This window comes from Pogona vitticeps, chromosome 1, assembly GCF_051106095.1.
Source record: "Pogona vitticeps strain Pit_001003342236 chromosome 1, PviZW2.1, whole genome shotgun sequence".
In the NCBI taxonomy this organism is placed as follows: Eukaryota; Metazoa; Chordata; class Lepidosauria; order Squamata; family Agamidae; genus Pogona; species Pogona vitticeps.
The window spans coordinates 475,001-491,610 of record NC_135783.1 but is presented as its reverse complement, the minus strand read 5'-3'; the positions used below and the strand labels follow the sequence as shown (position 1 = coordinate 491,610).

The following is a 16,610-nucleotide window of genomic DNA, read 5'->3' as shown; positions in this document are numbered from 1 at the left end:
CCTTATTCCCCCCCCCCCGCCCCAAAGACGCATCTCCAGCGGGAGGCCAGTGATCGCCTTCCTCGCCGGCAGCCCCGGAAGCGGATGGGAGGTCTGGGCGTAGCCGGACTTCGGACCTCTCGTGCTAAACCACTCCAGGGTCAAGGAATCGAGCCTTTTTTTTAACAACTTCGCATGCTGTCTGGAAAAGGTCTGGCTGGGAGGGACTTTCCTGGCTGGGGTGACCGTCAGTCTAGTAGTAGCAGTAGTTTAGTCGTTTAGTCGTGTCCGACTCTTCGTGACCCCATGGACCAGAGCACGCCAGGCCCTCCTGTCTTCCACTGCCTTTCGGAGTTGTGTCAAATTCATGTTGGTTGCTTCGATGACCCTGTCCAGCCATCTCATCCTCGGTAGTCCCCTTCTCCTCTTGCCTTTACACTTTCCCAACATCAAGGTCTTTTCCAAGGAGTCTTCTCTTCTCATGAGATGGCCAAAGTACTGGAGTCTCAGCTTCAGGATCTGTCCTTCCAGGGAGCACTCAGGGTTGATTTCCTTTAGAATTGATAGGTTTGTTTTCCTTGCAGTCCAGGGGATTCTCAAGAGCCTCCTCCAGCACCACAATTCAAAGGCATCAATTCTTCGCCCGTCAGTCTATCCCGCATTAAAAAATAATTCCTTCCGTGCTTCCGAATTCAAAGAGAGCCCAGACTCTCTGCTCCGTGTTCCTGTCCTTCTGGAATCTGTCAAAGTCTGTTGTTGAAAGCAATCATGTTTCTCAGTTTGGTGTTTGTTATGTTAAAAATGGTAAGTAAAGAAAAATGTTTAAACTCTTTCCGCTACTGTCTCAACTTCTGCTGCACAGCTAAAGGAACTTTAACCAAAAATCCAAAACTCTGCAACATGGAGGAGGGTTCCTGGGCCCTGCCTGTTTTCTCCTTCAAGGTGCAAAGGCCCGTTTCACATTGAAACACGGCCCACCTTGGGCTCTGGAGCTCCGTTACTGCACCCGGAGACAGAAGCCTAAGTCCAGAGGCATCAGAGAAAAGGCGGGTGAGAAGGCCTGCTTTTGCTCCGCTTGGGCAGAGGGACAAGACTGGGAGGGACTCCCTGGGAGGGTTGAGTCCAGGAAAAAGACCTGACCTGTGGAGCCCTGGACCCTTCGCAGGCTCTTCAGGACGGTTCAAGAGAGCCAGGACTCCTCCAGCCACAGAACTAAGATGGGGCCCAGCCCTGGGCGCGGGGGGGGGGAGAGAAAAGTTGCGGAACAGACTGAATAGAGAGCTGGACCATAAAGAAGGCTGACTGCTGAAGAATTGACGCTTTTGACATATGATGCTGGAGGAGGCTCTTGAGAGTCCCCTGGACTGCAAGGAGAATAGATCTATCCATTCTGAAGGAAATCAACCCTGAGTACTCACTGGAAGGACAGATCCTGAAGCCAAGGCTCCGATACTTTGGCCATCTCATGAGAAGAGAAGACTCCCTGGAAAAGACCCTGATGTTGGGAAAGTGTGAAGGCAAGAGGAGAAGGGGACAACAGAGGACGGGATGGTTGGACAGGGTCATCGAAGTGACCAACAGGAATTTGACCCAACTCCAGGAGGCAGTGGAAGACAGGAGGGCCTGGCGTGCTCTGGTCCATGGGGTCACAAAGAGTCTACGACTAAACGACTAAGCAACAAGTGTGTGGGAGGGGGAGGCGTGCTGCTGCTGCTGCCTTGCATCATCTGGATCCCAACACACAGAGAAGAAAGCCATGGGAAAGGGTCTTGTTCCCTGGCTCACATCTGGACTCAGATGGCAATCCCTGGCGAAGTTCCACCAAGACATCAGTGACTCTCCTCCCACCCGTCAGCCTCAGCCTGGACGCCTGGCCTCCACCGCAGGGCATTTGCCACATAACAAACATCTGAGCACAACCTTGTGTGTGTGTGTGTGTGGGGGGGAATCTAAGAAAAACAGTGGCACCTGACAGGGCGGAGGGTGCAGGCAGAAGTGGGGAGGGGGCAAGTGGCAGGAATTCATGCAGGTGCACGTGCATTGCCACGAGCAGACAGGCCAGCCAGCAGGCAGGCAGGCGGGCATTCTCCCCATGCACACAGCAGGAGGAGCAGGCAAACCCACACAACCCTACTCACCCACCACTCTAGTCAGGCAGCAGGTGGTGATGGGCTGCCTGGGGGTGCCATTTGCCCGAATGGAGAAGCCACCACAGAGTAAACCTTAAAAGTTGCACCAGACCTTCCCCAAACAATAAGACCTGCAGCAACTGAGCCGAAAAGCAAAGCCACAATTGGAGAAGGCCTACGGTTTGCTAACCAGGATAAATGCCCAAACAGCAGACCTGGACAAGAAGATCACAGACAGCCACCTTCCACCTGCAACTCGGGGCAAAATGCTCTCAAGCAGCTGCCGCTCAGCTTGGATAGCAACACAATCACAGGGCATGGGAGGCAAAAGCGCGCAAGGGGGGTGTTCTTTATTCCCACTTTTTAAAATCTCTAGTGAGCCTCATCAATCATTTAAACCAATATAAAAGGTACTGAAATAATGGACACAATGGTGAAAGGTTATTGATGTTCATCGGAAGCATAAACAAGCAATACATTGAACTGAAAAGAGCATATGTATTATTAACAAAGTGTAAAGGAATGCAGTGATGAAATATTGCTGAAACAGTTAAAGAGTAACACTGTAAAGTGTAAGGGGTGGAGGAGCCAAGGGCTTTTATATTGCATTTTCCCAGACTGGTGAAACTAGCCGCTTGCCAGAAGTAGCCTCTCACAAATAGCCAGTCCTTTGCACAAGTTACAAGCTTTCTTCATCTACATTGCATCTATGCTCTCCATCTCTCTCTCTAGGACAAAAAAATCCAAAATTATTGAAAAGATCTAACTTGATAGTTAAGGTGCATTTACTTTCTCTTAGATGTCTACGTTAGACTTTCTCTAAGCAATGTCTACGTTGGCTTAGGCATGTCGTGAGAATGGCTGAGGGTTGGATTCCAAAATATTTACTGTATGGAGAATGAGTGCAGAGGGAGACCACAGCTGCGATACAAGGAGATCCACAAGCGGGATATGAAGGCCTTAGGAATGGACCTCAAAAGGTGGGAAACCTTGACCTCGGAGTGTTCTGCCTGGAGGCAGGCGGTGCATCACGGCCTCTCCCAATTTGAAGAGACCCTTGTCCAGCAGGCCGGAGCAAAGAGGCAGTCCCAGAAACAGCAAAATCGGGGAGCTGGACAGGGGACAGATTGGATTTGTCTTCAGCGTGGAAGGGACGGTCACTCTCGAATTGGCCTCCTCAGCCACACTAGACGCTGTCCCAAGACCTCCATCCAAAGCACGTGACCATCGTCTCTCAAGACTGAAGGAGGCCTACACTTTCTCTTATAAAAATAAGTTTTACAGTTATGAATGTGCAAATGTTTAGATTGAGTAATACCATGTTTCCCTGAAAATAAGACAGGGTCTTGTATCAATTTTTGCTCCAAAGAAAGCATTAGGGTTTATTTTCAAGGGATGTTTTATTTTTTTTTACGTATAACAATCTACTTTTATTGAAATACAGTCATATCCTCTTCTTCTGGTTGCTGCACAAGGGTGGAGGGCGGGCTTTCACTTCACTAGGGCTTATTTTGGGGGTAGGGCTTATATTTCGAGCATCCCGGAAGTCATACTAGGGCTTATTTTCTAGTCATAAAAATGTTTACAACTATCGAAAGTTTCAAACAAAAGTACATTCAACGTAGACACAGTCAAAACCTAGGCAAAGGTAAAGATTCCCCTTGACAATTTGTCCAGTCATGAGGGCAGTGGTCATCTCCGTTTCCAACCCATAGAGCGAGCGTTTGTCCGAAGACAATCTTCCGTGTGGCCAGTGACTTAGAGTGAAGGCCAAAGGTTTCAATCATGTTTCCATCTAAATTCAAAATGCAGGTTCAAATGTCATCTGGCCATTATTGGCAAGGATTGAATTCATGATTCAGACTTGCAGGAGACTACAGGGTCTAGTGAATATACCAAGAAGTATGTTTTAATTATATTCTGAAAATGCAGGCATCTGGTTTCAGGTATTTGGCTGCTCAGCCAGAGGTCGCGAGTCCTGGGACTCCTGCGAACACAGCCAGCCTGTGTGGCTTTGAGCAAGGTGTATGGACGTCCCAGGGTGCCCCTAGAAGGAGGGGATGCAAAACCATTTCTGGGCATTCTCTTATTCTCTCCCTAGAAAACCCAGAAACAGGGTCACTGTAAGTCAGAATTGACTATGATGGCACACAATTATTATTCATTACCCCTGAGTGATCTCCAAAACATCCTGTTCTCAACATCCTTGCCCACCAATTGTCAACTCAAGCCTGTGGCTTCCCTTATGGGGTCAGTCCATCTTGTATTTGGTCTTCCTCTTTTCCTGCTACCTTCTATTTTCCGGGCACGATTGTCTTTTTCAACAAGTCTTGTGTCCTCAAAGAGCTGCAAGGCAGCAATGAGGTTGCTGGAACTTCCCGCAAGGCCGAGAGCCAGCGTGAGGTTCCCTCTGCTTTGCAACACAGATTGCACAAGTGGCCTTGGAACCGCTCACTGGCTGCAATGCTACACAGAGGATGGTGCTCTCCTTGTGCAGGATCAGGGCCCTCTTGATAGGGACTGTGTTTGGCTTTGCAGTGCAGATGACTCACAGTCCCGTCCATAACCCTGGGGTGCTGGGCAAGAAGGATTCCATGGGCGAATTCTTCCCCCAGAAGAAGGGAATGGTAGACCTTTGCTGAGTACTCTTGATCTGGAATACCCTGGGAAGGGTTGCCAAAAGTCAGGACTAACTTGATGGCCCATGAGGGGGAGGACGAAAATGCAGAGGCTTATAACCTTAAAAAGGCACCATCAAAAAGCAGAGAGCAAACTCTTAAGGCACACCATGATTTTGAAGAGTCAAAGGCATTATTGGTAGCCTCTGCATATTGCTCATATGAGAAGCATTAAAATTCTGTAATTACTCAGCCAAGCCGTGGCTGTTTCGAGTCTATGGAAGGAAATCCATGTCAGAAACCTGTCGGTCTTGCCTGTGCGTCTCGCCTGCATCTGCTAATGAAGTCTGCTGCTGTCAGTTAATTGTGTCACTGTGCATATTTAAACTGCCTGAATGTTTCATTTTGTCTAGGTAAACAGGGAGATAAGCACTCACTCAGCTGACAGCTCCTGTGGCAGCTAAAATGGAAATTCCAATAGACCTCTCTAGCAGTATGGAAAAGGTTGATAAGCTTGCTTTGTAAACAAGAAGGGTAGTCTTGCCACCGAAGCAGAGAATCAGCTTTTTCCATGGGTTTCTGCTCTGACAGGGGACCATGCAAAGGTGGGATTCAGCAGGTTCTCACCTATTCTATAGAACCGCTTCCTAAATGTACTATTGGTTCTTAGAACCGTTTGTTGGTCTGAGATGAATGAAGGAGGAGGGGCCAGGTGACCAGCGACGAGCGAAGGGGAGGGGGCACAATTAACTGCCTCCCTTCCCACTCCACACTGAGCCGTCTGAGGTGGGATATGGGTGAGAGAGATAAAGCCCTGGAAAGAGCAGAGGTGTCACTGGGGGAAAAGGGGGGAGGATGAGTCCTTGATGTCACTGGAGGAAAGCTCATGGCCTCGAGGCAGAGGGTGTGTGTGATTGACAAGGCATGAGGGCAGGACACAGAGGAAAAAATTTGGGGGTGAGACCGCTTCAATCAAACAAACAACCGTCCTCGTTTTACTATGATTTTTTTCAAGTTAAAGGTACCACATAAGACTGTTGCTCTGCCTAGAAACAGTTTTTTTAAAATCCCAGAGAATATCCAGTGCATGAACCAGTGACAGTCTCACTGATCCACGCAAGCAAGGTATGCAATAGAAAAGTCACTCACACCACAAAGAGATGAAACCTCCCTCATTTAGAATAACAAAGAACTCTTCCTCCTGCCCCAAAACTGACAATTTCGGGAGACAAATGGCACACAGAGATGGCCCACTCTGTTAGAAGGAGGAAGACAGCTATCAGTATTTTAACACTAGTAAGACTTACTATTCTTGAAGGCCATATATCCAGGGCCAAGAAAGGAAAACACATAAACATATCAATAGATATGGGGAATTGAAACTCTTCTCTCCAGACATTCAGACCCATCTTGACCACAGGTCAACATGGGGGGTGGGTGGGGGCCGGAGGGACTCCAAGGGGGAGGGACCATCATGAGAAGGCAGCATTCTCCAGAAAAGACATACATGAGAGCATACTAATCAAGCATTTGTTGATATCGGCTGTTGTGGGTTTTTCAGGCTCTTTGGCAGTGTTCTGGACCGATTGAGGTGGTGGGGTTGAGGTGGAGTGGCAACAGATTGAAAAGAGACCATACCTTCCAAGCCAGAAGGAAGCGGGGGGGGGGGGGAGAAGAACTCCTCAACAGGTGTGCAAAGGCAGCCTCCAGGTAACAACAAGCAGGGCTATCAGTCATTTCAGGAGCAGGAAAAGGGATGGAAGCAATTTTTACTGGTGAGCTATAGGGTGAAATAGGAGGTAAAGGGAAGGAGAGATGTGTCAGTTCTCTGTCAAACCTGGTCATAAGCACCCACTGTGAGGTGTGTGTTTGTGTGTGTGTGTTTGGCACATGCCCATGGTGAGGTTAACAGCAGCGACATGCCCAAACAGATACACTTATCCAGATATCTTAATCATGTGAGAAGTAGTTGTGATGATAGGCAGTAGGGAGACCACTGTAGAAGAAACTCTCATTGGATCCCACTGTCCTGGGCATTTATTTATTTATTTATTTATTTATTTATTTATTTATTTATTTATTTATTTATTTATTTATTTATTTATTTATTTATTTATTTATTTATTTATTTATTTATTTATTTATTTATTTATTTGCCATTCGGGCATAGAACCTGTTGTTAATTTATTTGAATCCCACCACTGGGACCATGTTCGTTCAATAGAGTGGGAGCTGCCTGGACTGCAAGGCTGTTAAATGATCGTGGGCTCTGCTGCTCCTGTGGAGCCAGTATCAGTCTCATGAAATTAGCTACTTGCCCGGAAGTAATTGTCTTCTTCTTCTTCTTCTTCTTCTTCTTCTTCTTCTTCTTCTACTTCTTCTTCTTCTTCTTCTTCTTCTTCTTCTTCTTCTTCTTCTTCTTCTTCTTCTTCTTCTTCTTCATCATCATCATCATCAGCAGCAGCAGCAGCAGCAGCAGCATGACGTGCCATCCAGTCAATTCTCACTTGGCCCTTTCCAGGGTTTTCCAGGTAGAGAATACTCAGACAGGGTTTCCCATTCCCTTCTTGTGCGGGTGCCCTGGGGCTCCTGTGCAGCCCAAGGCCACACGGGCTGGCTCTGCTTGCAATGGGGTATCGAACACCTAAACTCTGGCTCTGCAGCTAGATATCTAAGCTATATGCAGTATGATGTTGTTGAGACCTGAAACCCCAGGCGAGACCCTGCGCCTCCTCTCTCAAATGGACTGCATGAAAGCAGGGCGCTGAGCATCACTTGTTAGCCTTTAAGTTGATGGAGATCTTATTTACAGTCTTGCATGCTGTCTGTAATTTGTGTGACTGGGGGGGGGTGGACCTCTCTGGGCCGAGGTGATTGTCTGTCCAGCACCAACCAATTGTTTCTTCCAGCTTCTGCAATCAAAGAGAGCCCTTCTTCTCTGTTTAGTGGTCCTTCCCTCTTGTTCTTTGATTGGTAGCAGTTGTTTCTTTGCTGTTGATCTGTTCAGCTGGTGGCTAAATATGTGTGCAGTAAAGAAAGCAGCATACACAAATCTGTAATTTTAAGCAGCTTTGTAAGTAAAAAGGTTTTAAAATTCTTTCTTCTCTAAATTTCTCAGAGTGCATGTATTATTGAGAATGTAAAGTCTCCGATAATGAGAAAGGGGTGTACTATCTGGGGAACTTGTAGCTATTCCCCTCTGCGGATCTCTGTAGTTCTACTGTGAAACAAAAGGGGAATTTAACCAGAAATTCAAAAAACATGGCAACACGAGGTGCCGCTGGAACTTTCGCTGTTTTTAATCCACAGAGAGAAGCTCCTGGCCTTGTGCTGGGTTGCTGGGAGTTGGCCTCGTCGGGGAGTTTCCTCCATTCTGAGGCTCTGGACCCGCTGCGGAGAATGAAGCTGCCCCAAGAGCCGAGTTCTTTCATGACTTCCAGTGGGAGATTGGCACTTCTTGATGTGACCAGGAGGTGGCGCTGCCCTGCGAGAGGAAAGGACAGAAGCCAAGGCCCTTCCACGAGGGGGCGCTTTTCAACCAAGATGGTCCCTAGGAGGCTCTGTCGCCCCCAGCAGGACAACGCTGGGGAACCACTGCGCTGTTGTGTTGTGGTTTTTTGCTTGGCTCTGGTTTTGTCTGGTTGTCTTGCACAGACTAACACCACGGCTTCTTTGAAAGCTGGCTGTTTTGGTTTTCTTCTGAAGTGGCTTGCTGACCAGCTGCTAACCGGCTGCCACCTATCCCAGAAGGCAGGAGGGGCAAGCAGTTGTCGTGAAAGCCCCCCCCCGAACAAAAGCAGAGGGAAAGCTGTCCTACTGGAGGGGGGGGGGGACTGTTCCAGAATCCATATGGAGGCAATTGCATTTTTCAGACTTGCTAGCAGCCCAAAGTCTGGGAGGGTGTGACAACTTGGGGGGAGATTCTCCGGTGGGACACTCATTTGTGCTTGACATTTTTAAATTGTTTCTATAACAGGATGGTCACTCTCGAATCGGCCTCCTCAGCCACACTAGACGCTGTTCCAAGTCCTCTATACAGAGCACGTTACCATAGTCTTTCGAGACTGAAGGATGCCTAACTCTACAACAGTAATATAATTGTAAACATAGGGCCTTGTAATGTACTTGTAATCTCTTTGCAATATGTAATGTATTGCGAGCATATTTAAATACAGAATTCTAAATCGTTGAAGGAAGCTGATTTGTTCTGCCTCCAGCAGCTCTCTTCCCTGGAGAGTTGCTCTGAACATCTTTCTCCTTTCTTTCTTTCCTCCTTGCAATGAAGCCCCCTTAAATCCTGCGCTGTTCTTTGCTAACACTCCTGTCAAGTCCAAGTTAAAATGAGCCCCAGGTCCTGAAATCAGTCTTGGAGACTTTTGAGGTTGCTGGAGCCTCGTGGGACACAGCCTCTCATAAGAACATAAGATGGACTTTTTCTCCAGGAATCTGTCCCATCCCCTTTGAAAGGCCTCTAGATGCCAGATGCTATCCCCACATCCTCTGGCAAGGAGTTCCACAGACTAACTACACGCTGGGTCAAGAAATATTTTCTTTGGTCTGTTCTCACTCTCCCAATACTCCATTAGAGTGGATGTTCTGGTCTTTCATGAGAGGGAAAAGAGCTTCCCTCTCTCTCCACTTTATCCACCCCCTGCATCATTTTAGATGTCTCCATCATGCCCCCCCCCCACAAGGCACCTTTTCTCTAGACTCAAGAGCCCCCAATGCTGTAGCCTTTCCTCAGAAGGGAGGTGCCTCAGCCCCGTCACCCTTTGAGTCGCTCTCTTCTGCACCTTCTCCAGTTCCACAACGTCTTTTTTGAGGTGCGGCAACCAGAACTGTACGCAATACTCCAGGTGTGGCCTTACCAGCGTTTTGTACAATGGCTTTATAAGGCTGGCTGTTTTATTTTCAATCCCCCTTTTTAATGATCCCTAGCCTGGAATTGGCCTTCTTCACGGCCACCACACACTGGGTCAACCGGTTCCTCAAGCTGTCCACCGGCACACCAAACTCGCTTTCCTGATCCATCACGGACAGCTCAGAACCCATCAGCTGATAACTAAAGTTTTTCCTGGTTTCTGGTTTCTGCTCCATGAATTTGGGGACCTGATGCCGTTCACCAGCCTCTGGTTCTGTGCATCACATATTCAGCTGGCCCTTAGGCTACCAAAGGGCACGACTGAACTAATTTGCCCCAATCTTCTGAAGAACTGGAAAGGTCAGTAGAAAATGGTTAACAGACTAATCAACCGTCCGTGAGCTTCGTATCTGTCTCAAGGAAAGCACAGGGGTGATTAAGCAACTGCCGACACTTTCTGTCAGCCTGACAACCTCTGGATTCCTCTGGGTCCCTCAAGGGCTTTTTTCCTGACACAGGAGAGAATCTGAAGGTGTGTCTAGACACACCTATCCTGAGCAAATGTGATAACAGGTGAGCTACACCTGGAGACATTGTTGTAATCGTTCATTATTATTTTTTTAAAGCTTAGATTTTCTGCAGTCTGAAACAGATGGTGGAACTACAGGGGAAACCATGTGAACCATGGTGCTTTGCAGAAAGCGAAAAAAAGGTGTCGCCACTTTTGTATTAAGTACTCAGGGAGGGAGCTGTCCTGCTCCTGAGCCCGTTGAAGTTGGTCAGAGTGGAAGGCGCTGGGACCTTGTCCCCCTGGAATGCATGAGAAACGGGGTGATGCCTCCCACAGCCTGCACTGGGGTGTGACTGGGGGCACGGCCGGGCTGGTTTCAAGCTCCAAGCGCCTGAGCTGCCGAGCAGAGGACAGCCCCACCCAGGAGTTCCCCAGGCTTATGTCTCCCTTTACCTCTGCTTGGCCCACAGAGACGACCACAGACGTTGACTGCCCAGATGGAGGACCTGCCAGTGTGGGCTCCAGAAGTGGCACAGCTGGAAGGGCAGAGGGTGGGTGTCCAGGCGACAGACCAGGATGTTCCTGGACTTCGGCCCCCAGAACCAGCAGGCAGCAAGGCTGGCTATGAGGGAGGGCTCTTGGGAGCTGTCCTTCCAGAAGGAGAGAAGGCGCACCGCTCTGCTAAGGGAGCGCTCACCCTACTCTCCCACAGAGTTCTTGGCTGGTCCCCCAGCGGTCCTCTCCCGGCTGGCATACAGCTTTCCCCCGCAGGCGACCCCAGGGGGATTCCAGGCACAGGGCTAGACGGCCTGCCCCTGCTCTTCCCCTTCGGATATTGGAGTTATCATGGTTTTTGAAGTGAGGAAGTGACTAGATTTAGGTATTTGACCCTGCTGTTTGTGCTGCAGTCCTCACGGTTCCCTTTGCTCTTTATTCTGTCAACTAAACATCAGTGCTAACTGTGAACAGATTCCATTTTGTGACATGGATACTGTACAGGCTATGTTTTGTTCAGCTTGGCAGGACTTGTTATTTTTTAAACAGCATTTCTACTTGCATTTCTATGTGCTGGAGGAGACTCTTGAGAGTCGCCTGGACTGCAAGGGGAGAACAGATCTATCCATTCTAAAAGAAATCAACCCTGGGTGCTCCCTGGAAGGACAGATCCTGAAGCTGAAGCTCCAATACTTTGGCTGTCTCATGAGAAGAGAGGACTCCCTGGAAAAGTCCCTGATGTTGGGAAAGTGTGAAGGCAAGAGGAGAAGGGGACGAGAGAGGACGAGATGGTTGGACAGGGTCATCAAAGCAACCAACATGAATTTGACCAAACTCCGGGAGGCAGTGGAAGACAGGAGGGCCTGGTGTGCTCTGGTCCATGGGGTCACAAAGAGTCGGACATGACTTAATGACTAAAAACAGCTTGCGTTATTTTGTCTTGCTTTTGGCTTGTGTGATTTCCTGCATCAGTCCTTGAGGGTTGTTGTTGGGAATGTCCAGATGATGTCCCTAAGGATGCACAGAGTGGGGGATGGTGTGTGTGTGTGTGTCTGTGTGGTAAAATGAACTCTTTTGATAGCCTTCTGCACACATGGGTAAGAATAACTGCTGCAATGCAATCTGTAAATTATATATTTTTTAAAAAACAAACTCTCCTAGTTTAGAGCTTCACTGTAGCACTAAACCCATTCTGCACTTATTTAAATGCTTCCTGTGTTTTGTCAGTTCAGCAGTTCTTCACTTGCTAAACATTTACAAAGAGAGAAAGGACCTGCATACCTGCGCAAGTGGTGGGTAAGAGGCTGCCGATAATGACAAGGAAGACTGAGGGAGCTGGGGGTGGATGGGTGATGTGTGGGTCCTTGAAACACACCTCCCTGAGATAATTAAACATTTCTCCATGAACCGTGGCAGGAATTGAAATGCCAGTGTGTAGAACAGAGACGTTTGCACCAGTCTGGGACAATCTTCTGTGTGGCCGTGCCTTTTGGCTTTTAAAATAAGTCCCTCTGGAGCTCAGCCACGAGAGGGGGGGGTTCCTTCACGACTCCTGGGGCCTCCCTCTTGACGGTGGCAGCAAAGCTGAAGGGAAGGACCGTCATCTGATCTCATCCAGAACGAGACTTCTCCGTCTGACTTTGTGGATCCTCATATTCAAATGGCTGACTTGGAGTCTAGCAATAGCCGTGAACTTTGGAGACAGGCCACCAAGGTTGTGTGAAGACAAATTGATGACTATGAGAAACAAGATGGTCTCCCTGCCATCCTGAGGTGGCATCATTAGAGACTCCAGCCTGGAGGAAGATGGGAGACTTACCACAAAGCATTATACACTCTCAACCAATTAGAGCAAGAAATGCATCAAAACTGATGTGCCTGCATTTCATATTGAACGAAAAACTCCAGTCGCAAGACAATGGAAGACAGAAGAGGCACCGAAGCGGTTTCTCTCTCCCTTCCCTCCTGTCCCCCCCCACCTGCCCCCCAACAAAGCAAAAGACCAGATGGTCTTTGGAAGTCTTGCCTGTGTAGAGACAGGTTTTGCCTGACCCCAGGAAAGGCAGCCAATGGGGAGCCCCCCCCAAGCCTTCCTGGGAGGGGGAATGGGCGAGCGTGGGCTTCAGCCCGCGGTGCCTCTGATAATAACTCCAGGACAAGGGAAAGGGCTTCCCTCCCCCTCAAGACCTCACCGCCCGGGTCCAGCCGGAGGGGGCGAAGGCAGTCTTCCCAACAGCTAAGTGGCAGAGGGATCCGGAGCGGCCCACGTTGCCGGGTACAGAAACAGACTGGTAGAGGGACAGCGGCCCCAAAAAGGGAGTCACCCGCTCCGGACAGTTGCCGACAGTCTGGCTCTAGGGTTTGGGCGAGCTGAGCTCTGTGACGGCCTTCTGGAGGACGTGTCTTGAGCATGAAGGTGTCGCAAGTCAAAACAGACCTTCCCAGGGAAGAGAGCTGCTCCCTCCCCCCCCCCCCAGCCTCAATGGCCAACAGGCTGCTATGAAACCTGGCCACCAGGTGCAGGGCCAAGGGGCCCCGCAGGCCGACAGCAGGCACCCCCCCCCCAGCACCACCATCTGCATTCATCCCTTCAAGAAGGAAAAAAGCCGCTCAGAAATCTCCCCGTCCCATCCGAGAGAGCCAGTCCAGGCTGGAAGAGACTTGCAGCCATTTCCTTCCGGATGAACCCCCTGGAACCGAAACACCCGCACACCATCTAACACCACGTCCCCAAGTGCAGCCCTGCCGACTGACCAGAAATAACCCAGTGCGGGGCAGGTATTCCTGCTGTTATTTTGAGCAAAAGCCTCACAGCCCCTCCCTCCTCCAGGACAGAGGGAATCCCTCGTGGCTGCCTGGCAGGCTGGCCGCCGATCCTCCCTCTCCACGATCAGTGGGGAAACCGTTGCTCTTCTGGGTCTCGCACGTTGCCCCCAACTGATGGCAACCCCATGAATGAGCGAAACGTCCTGTCCTCTGCTGCCCTGCTCCGTTCTTGTAAACTCAAGCGTGTGGTCTCTTTCAGGGCTCAGTCCATCTTGTACATTTGGTCTTCCGCCTTTCCCAGCATTGTCGTCTTTTCCTGAGAATCGTGCCTTGTCGTGAGGCGCCCGAAGCAGGACGGCCTCAGCTTCAACGTTTTTTGCCTCCAGAGAGAGTTCCTAGTTTCAGCCTTCTGATTTCTCCATTTGAAGGAGTGATTGAATCAGAGTATACAAAGTCCCTAACCATTTCAGTCCCTTTATTGTGAATGCTGAAGTGGTGGGTTCTTCTTCTGAAGTCATAATTCTAGCTTTTGTAAGGTTCAACTGCAGCTCTGCTTTGGAACTTTCTTCTTTCACTTTCACTAAAAGTCATAGGTGGCATTTTTAAGGGTTTTGCAGGTATGAGATAGGTAGAAGAGAGGTTTACCTTACCTTTGTCCTGGAACCCGAGTCTTTGAGTCCTAGACTGGCCCTCTTTTCCATCACCCTCACTGTCGTTTTATTTTAATCACCTTGAAAGCGAGGTTTCTGTTACCCCAGTGGGCAGGAGGGCATAAGCAGAAATGACTCTAAGTTGCTTGCAGGTATCATTAATGGAAAGATTTATTTAAGTCACAGCAGATAAACATGAAATAAGCTTTGCAAAATAAAGGCACAATATAAAAGAAATAAAAGGAAAATCAATAAATTTCCAACACAATGCAATGGTGAAATGAAGAGTGCAAAGCAGAACAACCTGTATTCAGATATCAGATGAAATTACAGTTATGCAAAATCAGCCGCAGTTAGCCCTTTATGGAGCCCAGTATCTGCCCCTAACTTTCCACCAGTCCTCTAGCTGAAACTCCCTATGTTCCAGGTGTTTGGCCTAAAGATTGAGAAAGAAAGACGTATGGCTACCTATCGCAAGGAACAGGTTCCTGAAGAATCAGAGAAACATGCAGGAATACTAATCCAGGAGAATCCAGAAGGAAAAATGTAAAATAGTGTAGTGGAATCAGAGAGAGAGGGGGGGGGGGAACAACAATGGAGGTGTAGAATCTTCCAGAAAGATTAGTCTATCCCCACTGTAAAAACTGGAGCTTCTCTCAAAATCAAGGCAAGGTAAGGCCTGAAGGTCCCAGAGTGTTCAAAGTCTGCCAAAGTAAAAATTACAAGAGGAAAAGTGAACTGAGAAGCATCTGTCCGTGAGGATGAAAGAAGGTGTTGCTGAGTCTGAGTTCCAAAAGCAACAGTTGTTTCTTGCCCCTCATGCTCTTACCTTCTGGCCGGCCTCTTCACCTTTGCCCCTAAAATTCAGTTCTGTGTTGATAGATGGCAAACTGGGCGCAAACGTGTGTTGCACCCCTTTTCTTTATTCCCAAAGGGAATAAAGGGAAGGGAAAATCACCCCTTTGTCTTGTGGTGCATGAAGTGACTGTAGCATCTGATCAGGGTATATACTCTGATGGCTTGGAGCCACCGGAAATATTCCTCCTTGCAGCCTGTCCACACTGTTCCCTTGTCTTCCAGCTCAGCCAAAAGTATGGTGGCCACAGCAGTCATGGCTCCCTCTTTCTTTGCTCATTCCATCATGCAAAAGGTCCAGGTTGGAATGAATTCTCAACCCTTTTTGTCAACAGGAAACAGTCAGTTGTGCTGTGTGTGAAGCAAGCTGAAGATTTCCTCCGTGCCTTTCCAGAGGCAGGCCATTCTTCAGGTCCCTAGTCCAGTCCATCAGCCATATAAATCTGCAGGCCAGCTTGGCCCATATGTCCACAGGCCTTTTGTCCAGTGTACCCTCGTACCATAAATGTAGGACTTGGTTAACACAGGAGTGTCCTGAGCACACTCCTGGACTGCAGTGTGTACTGGACCCTTTATGCACAGCAGGAGAGAAAGCTGAACACCTTCCATATGCGTTGCCTCCGATGGATTTTTGGGGTCACCTGGCAGGACAAAGTTCCAAACAGAGTAGTCCTAGAACGAGCTGGAATTTTTAGCATGTATAAATTACTGAAACAGTGACGTCTACGTTGGCTTGGGCATGTCGTGAGAATGGCTGATGGTCGGATTCCAAAAGATCTCCTGCATGGAGAATTAGTGCAGGGAAATCACCCCAGAGGGAGACCACAGCTGCGATACAAGCTGCAAGCGGGATCTGGAAATGGATCTCAACCGATGGGAAACCTTGACATCTGACCGTTCAGCCTGGAGGCAGGCGGTGCATCGTGGCCTCTCCCAATTTGAAGAGACCCTTGTCCAGCAGGCCGAGGCCAAGAGGCAGTCCCGAAAGAAGCAAAACCAGGGAGATGGACAGGGGACAGATTGGATTTGTCTTCAGTGTGGAAGGAATGGTCACTCTCGAATTGGCCTCCTCAGCCACACTAGACGCTGTTCCAAGTCCTCCATGCGGAGCACGTGACCCTCGTCTCTCCAGACTGAAAGATGCCTACCTAGTGGTTAACACACTAGCCTGGCCGCCCACCCGCCCGCGCGCGAGTTCTTCTCCCAGGACTGGCCTAATGAAGGCATTAGCCTAATGAGGACTTAACATTAATTGGGTAAATCGTCACAGCTCAGCCGGAGGGGCTCCCCCTGGCGGACCACCAGCGCCTCGGCTCGGGCGGCACCCCCCCCGCCGGGGGCGTGGCTGAGAAGAGCCCTCCCGACCCGATTGGCCGCGCTTCTTCTGTGGGGCGGGGCGGCGGGAGACGGGAGCCGCGCCCTGCCGGGCACTGCCAATGATGGGGTGGTGCCGATTTGCATGTGGGACGCGAGGGGCCAATCGGAGCCGGGCCGCGACGCGTCGGGGCCAATGGCGGCGGAGTCTTCCGGGCACGGAGGAGAGGGAAGCGAGCGCGGCAGCGGAGGCGGGTGGCGGGACTCCGGCCCGGCCCAGCTCTGCCCAGCCCGGACGGGACGGGACTGGCCACGCCACGCCACGCCAGTCCAGTCCGATGGGGGAGAAGCGGATCCTGTGCGTGGGCCTCGTGTGCCTGGACATCATCAGCGTCGTGGAGCGCTACCCGCCCGAGGACTCGGACTCCAGGT

At 49.7% G+C, this 16,610-nt stretch overlaps 1 protein-coding gene across 3 annotated transcripts in view; it reads left to right on the top strand.

The window, feature by feature from the left end:
- The first annotated feature begins 16,370 nt into the window (after positions 1–16,370).
- The window catches only part of KHK (ketohexokinase), a 9,971-nt gene continuing 9,731 nt past the window's right edge, over positions 16,371–16,610 (top strand). Inside the window, exon 1 of one of the 3 annotated variants that reach the window (XM_020808304.3) lies at positions 16,371–16,608. In XM_020808304.3, coding sequence (XP_020663963.3) covers positions 16,517–16,608 — 92 coding nt within the window. In that variant the 5' untranslated portion in view covers positions 16,371–16,516. The remainder of the gene's footprint in view (positions 16,609–16,610) is intronic. The other 2 variants (XM_020808303.3, XM_020808306.3) reach the window with 2 other exon arrangements.